Source organism: Microtus ochrogaster, linkage group LG8 (assembly GCF_000317375.1).
Source record: "Microtus ochrogaster isolate Prairie Vole_2 linkage group LG8, MicOch1.0, whole genome shotgun sequence".
Classification (NCBI taxonomy): domain Eukaryota; kingdom Metazoa; phylum Chordata; class Mammalia; order Rodentia; family Cricetidae; genus Microtus; species Microtus ochrogaster.
In genome coordinates, this window is record NC_022033.1 from 5254521 (window position 1) to 5259104 (window position 4584).

At 51.3% G+C, this 4584-nt stretch overlaps 1 protein-coding gene across 1 annotated transcript in view; it reads right to left on the minus strand.

Moving 5' to 3' along the window:
• Positions 1-253: 253 nt before the first annotated feature.
• LG8H20orf85 (linkage group 8 C20orf85 homolog) overlaps positions 254-4584 on the minus strand; it is a 6486-nt gene continuing 2155 nt past the window's right edge. The window contains exons 2-4 of the mRNA XM_005362800.2: positions 3841-3922; positions 2228-2329; positions 254-440 (exon numbers count right to left, since the gene is read on the minus strand). Coding sequence (XP_005362857.1) covers positions 279-440; positions 2228-2329; positions 3841-3922 — 346 coding nt within the window. The 3' untranslated portion in view covers positions 254-278. The remainder of the gene's footprint in view (positions 441-2227; positions 2330-3840; positions 3923-4584) is intronic.

Genomic DNA, 4584 nt, shown 5'->3' on the forward strand with positions numbered 1-4584 from the left:
AACTGAGCAACATCCCCAGATATAGGCAAGTGTGCTTAAGAGTTAAATGACTGTTTTCCAAAGTCATAGAGAAGAATTCCCACACAAACAGACAGACAAATAAACCAGAGTATTTATTTTAGCTCACTTAAGCCAAGACTCTTGGAAGCACCACTAAATGGCAATGCCCAAGGCCGACTGTTACTCTTCAACACATCCGTTGATATGGGGGAGCTGTCCTCAGGGAGGCTCGCCCAGGTACAAGGGCGCATCCCACCTGATGCGGAGGCTGGTGACCTTCAGTACACGCCTTGCTCAGGCCAGTGCAGCTCTCGGGCGTAAGCCCCTTTGCAGCTGCAGATCTCTGTGTCCTGCTCCAAGCACTTGTTCAGGCCTGGCACCCCAGATCGCCACCCGATGAAGCCCTGGGTGGTCTGTGGGACTGGAGGTGATGGATGGATCTGAAGGAGAAAGGCAAGGGGTGAGTCACAGGTGCTGACAGGAGGAAGGTCTGCATTTCATGGTGGGGCAAATGGTCATACGTGCCATGGGAGTGTCTGCAAGGTGCCCATGGTGCCATATGAGGCCTAGGATGGAGAAGACAGGAAAACCAATATTAAACAGTGTGTGCAGAAGTGTGTGTGTGTGTGTGTGTGTGAGTGTAAGTGTGTGTGAAGGCTGGAGTTTGCCTTTTGTGTGTTCATTAAGTTTCCATTCTGCTTCTTTGGTAACACTGACCAATAGCCACCTAGGGAAGAAACTGACTTATACTTCCAAGTCTCAGCTCATCAGCAAAGGCATTCACCGCCGCATGCCGAGGTAGAAACCACGGAGAAATGCTGCTAGTTGGTGCACCCATAGTTCACTCATAGGGTCAGGGTTATAGGCCTTTGTTCTAAAGCCCAGGGCCACTTGCCTAGGGATGGCTCTGCCTGCAGTAGGCAGAGGCCTCTCACATCAGCTTATAATCAAAGACGTCCACAGGCTAGCCTGAATGAGGCTTTCCTTCCAGAGGACTATAGGCTGTGGAGACACATGCCATAGGGTTTCTAGTCCTGTGATAAAACACCATGATCAAAAACAAGCTGGGGAGGTAAGGGTTGGTTTCATCTTACAGCTTGGAGTCCATCATCCAGGGAAGTTAGGGCAGATCAGGGCTGGAAGCTGGAGCAGCTGAAGCAGGGGCTGTGGAGGATGCTGCCCATGGCTTGTCGCTCACGGCTTGTTGCCCATGGCTTGTTGCTCACAGCTTGCTCAGCCTGCCTTCTTAGAGAACTCAGGACCCATCATGGGCTGGGCCCTTCCACATCAATCAGTAATTTAAAAACTACACTGCAGTCTTGCCCACTGACAAATCTTATGGAGGCATTTTCTCAGTTGACAGTCTCCTTTCTCAAATGACTTTAGCTGGGTCGAGTTGCTAAAAACTAGCCTGACTGTTGTGTGTCTTCCTCAAGGGCTCCCTACCTTGTCTCACGGAGTCTGTAGCTCACTGGTTCAGACAGACTGGTGGCTCATGAGTCCAGGACATTTGAATGGGAACAGCCTGCCACAAGGGGTCTTGCCCACAGGTTCTGGTCACCCCCTGTGGAACATCTCCTGCCCACTGCATTCCTTGATTTTTTGGTTGAGGATCCCTTCCTTGTTTGCCTCCGATTGCTTACCCAGCAGCAATGACTGGCGGTCACCACTCTGGAAATGCTGGCGTCTGTCCCCAGTCCTGCAAGCACACTGTCCATAGAACCCCACTCCCTAAGGTGTTCCAGTAACCCTGAGATACAGTGACGAAGGAAGGAATGGAGACACAAACTCTGGGCCACTTGTCCAAGACAACACAGGAGCTGAACAGTAAAGCGGACTCAGGCTCAGATCTCATTGTAAATCTTGAACCTCCCTTACTCGCCTACTCCCATAGATTGCGAGCATGTGTGTATATATATGTGTGTTCATACATGCATGTGTGTTTATACTTACATGTATGCATGTTTGTATGTGCCTGTGTTTTCTATGAGCATGTTTAGAAATCCATGTGTGTGTACGCGCATGCCTGCTTGTGTTGATATGTGCAGGTATGTGTGCGTGATTAACATGTCCATGCAGGTGTCTTACCAGCGAGGTTCCCAACCTGGCTGTGGGGTTCTTGTTGCTGACAGCATGGCCCTGTCCTCACCCCTGGTAGTGGACAGACCACAGTTTGCAGTAGGACTTGCTTCTTTCTAAGAAAATGGTATAAAAACAGCCTGCAAACCTTGATATATTTGTCCAAGGGGCTCACTGGCCGGACACGGAAGTGGCTGGGCAGCTCAATCTTAGGCTTTGGGGTATGTGGCTCTTCCTCACCTTCAAGCAGCTGAAACGGAACCCCAGAGACAGGAACATCAGGCCAAGGCTTCAGGGTGTGGGTCCTTCATTTACATGTGACCGAGAACACTTGTGGGGTTCTAAGTAGAGATGCTACAGCCCCAGCACAAGCAGAAGATGGCAAAGTGGATTTGAGCTGCTAAGTTAGTCCTGAGTGGCCCTTGCTGAGGCCCCTTCTACTAGTCTTCCAGCCTAGGAATTAACACCCCATCATGGGACCAGAGGGGACATCCCTGGTCAAGAACTCAAACTAAAAACTGCCTGCGCTGACTCCAAGACCAAGCTTTCCAACCAGAAATGAATGCCCCACACCCTGGGAGATTTTAGAGCCATTTAAAACTCCCTGGAAACCCAATTTAATTACACACGAGGAATATTAATATCGAATCACTCACGAACAGTACATTATTAAGGCCCCTACTTTATGCATCGAATTTCAAACCGTATAACTGTCTAAGAATTTTAAAAACCTCATTACAAATGGCATAATTTCAGAGCTGTGCAGTGGGTGGGCTGCGGGTGGGGCTTGCGATGCCGTGAGTTAGAGGATTTTGAACTATGCGGTTCTGGTCACTGTGTTCCGGCAAAGGAAGAGGACCTGCCTGGGGTCTGGCCAGAGGTAGCTATGTCACAAACAGGCCAGCCCAGAAGCCCTGTGGGTACTATGAGTGTCTGCATAGTGTTTATTGTTGTTGTTGTTTATAACGAGGACCCACTCCCTCTAGAAGCTGAGCTTATGGTGGCCGCCTCTGTGACCAGCACTGTCTCTCTGCCCATGTCACCATGGCTCGGCTGTGATGCTTGTCCCCTCTCATTCGATCATCTGTCTGGACCCTAGCAGACTTCTGAATGTTTGACCCACGCTTTGGGGAAGGCACTGTCTCAGTTACTCTTTGTCTCCAGGCCTGCAGAGGGGCCCACAGACCTTTGTCTCACCTACACCCCAAGTCACGTGAGAGCTACCATCCCACTTCACAGAAGGGAGAGGGTCAGGTGGCCTCAAGGAGAGGCTGAGGCCAGCTGGCTCCTCGTCTTTGTGCCCGCTTTGTCAGTCTTGTGCCCAGCCATCCTTCTTTGAACTCACTGGCCTTTTTAATAAAGTAGGCATGCAGCGGCAGCCCCATGCGCCTGGCTGCTGCGCAAACCACAACATTGGTTTAGGGGAAATGCCCGGCACACGCCTTGAGCCTTGAGAGTGCTCTGCAACCCCTCAAAGGAACCTCTGGATTCAGGGGAGCAGAAAAAAGCTAGTTAAAGTGTGTGTGTGTGTGTGTGTATGTGTGTGTGTACGTGTGTGTACCCGTGCTGCACATGTGAATGCCCAAAGTGGACATCAGCTAAATTACTGTGTGGCTCTTACGCAAGTCCCTCTCCTCAGTCCCTCTCTTTCAGTTCATTCTTGCCGATTATCGGAAGGTAGCCATTTATTTCCTGACATCACTGGCTACAGCCTGGAGTCAGGGGTGGGGAAGTGGGGGCCCTGGTGAACTTCTCAATTACCTTCTCCATGGAGGTCGTTAAATAGCCCCACTTTGTCGGCCAGTTTTCCTGGGCTTCGTATTCAGCCTTCAGACGGTATCTCCTGAGAAACGGAAACACTTAAGTGGGCGGTGATGCTCCCAGAAAGGCCACCGTGCCAACCTCTAAACCTGTGGAGTCCTGGTGGCTTGCCTCTGTGTCCTGCACACTGACTAGTGGGTCTGCAGGGGATCTGAGTGGGGCTGGAGCAGGAGAGAGGTCAGTGCTCTCAACAGAGTCTCCCTTAACTTATGAAGAGACCCTGGCAGGGGAGGAGGAGGCGAGGAGAGATGGTGCAGGTGGGTCTGGGGCTGACTACCGCAGGGGCATGTGACTACTAGCCCTCTTAGGCTGGGGGCCCCACTACCCTTGGAGGAAGAGCAGCCGGAGGCAGACATACCCATGGACTGGGGTAGTGAGTTGAAAAAGACACTTAGTCCTGCAAGTATGGACGCAAAAAGCATGAACTTGACATCCAGACCTTCCTGGGGTGTTGTCCTCAGATCCCCCCTCCAGCCCCACCCTTGCTCATTCCACATTAAACACAGTTCCTAGATGCCCACGAGTGAGCTGAGTTGAGGGGCAGCTGGTGAGGTGGTGTGTCAGGCTCTGCAAACACTGAGTTCAACTTGATCCTTCACTTGGGAATCAGAACCTGCACCCCTCCCCAGTCTCTGCATGTTTGGGGTCTGGCCAAGTTATATACCTAGGCCCAGAGCCTGGAAA